Genomic DNA, 490 nt, shown 5'->3' on the forward strand with positions numbered 1-490 from the left:
CATCAACATAACAGAGCAAAACCACTGAAGATCCCAGAGGAGCAACCAGAGGGCCAGCGGGACCGTGCACAATGAAGCCTATGAATACACAATCTGATTAATGTATAAAATGAGGAAGAAAAACACAAATGCTACTTTCAAGTACATTGATAATAGGCTACGTACCATCAGCGAATAGCAGAAGTACAGACATAAAAATACACCCAGTTGCCATTATGTATACAAATTTGATAACTATAATAAATTATGTAAAATAGCTTTTTATCAGCAGGTTTTCATACGAGAATAGCCTTCACGTCTGAAGAAGTCCTTGTAGTTTTGCATTTTTAATCAGAAATTGCCACAACAAAATCTTCTGCCGGCCCAACATCGCTCTGTTGGCTAAACACACATAAAATCAATTGCACAAACATACAAACTTTGACTTACAATGCGTCTTCATGCCAGATTGGTTAGCTGGGCCAGTGTGTGTTGTGATTGGCAGCACTCG

The 490-nt window shown here is 39.0% G+C and overlaps 1 protein-coding gene across 1 annotated transcript in view; it reads right to left on the bottom strand.

Annotated features, from left to right (window-relative positions):
* LOC107573120 (butyrophilin subfamily 1 member A1-like) overlaps window positions 1–442 on the bottom strand; it is a 10,538-nt gene extending 10,096 nt beyond the window's left edge. Inside the window, exon 1 of the mRNA XM_016259571.1 lies at window positions 430–442. Coding sequence (XP_016115057.1) covers window positions 430–442 — 13 coding nt within the window. The remainder of the gene's footprint in view (window positions 1–429) is intronic.
* Window positions 443–490: the final 48 nt, after the last annotated feature.

This window comes from Sinocyclocheilus grahami, unplaced genomic scaffold (assembly GCF_001515645.1).
Source record: "Sinocyclocheilus grahami isolate Dianchi unplaced genomic scaffold, SAMN03320097.WGS_v1.1 scaffold1871.1, whole genome shotgun sequence".
Taxonomy (NCBI): Eukaryota; Metazoa; Chordata; class Actinopteri; order Cypriniformes; family Cyprinidae; genus Sinocyclocheilus; species Sinocyclocheilus grahami.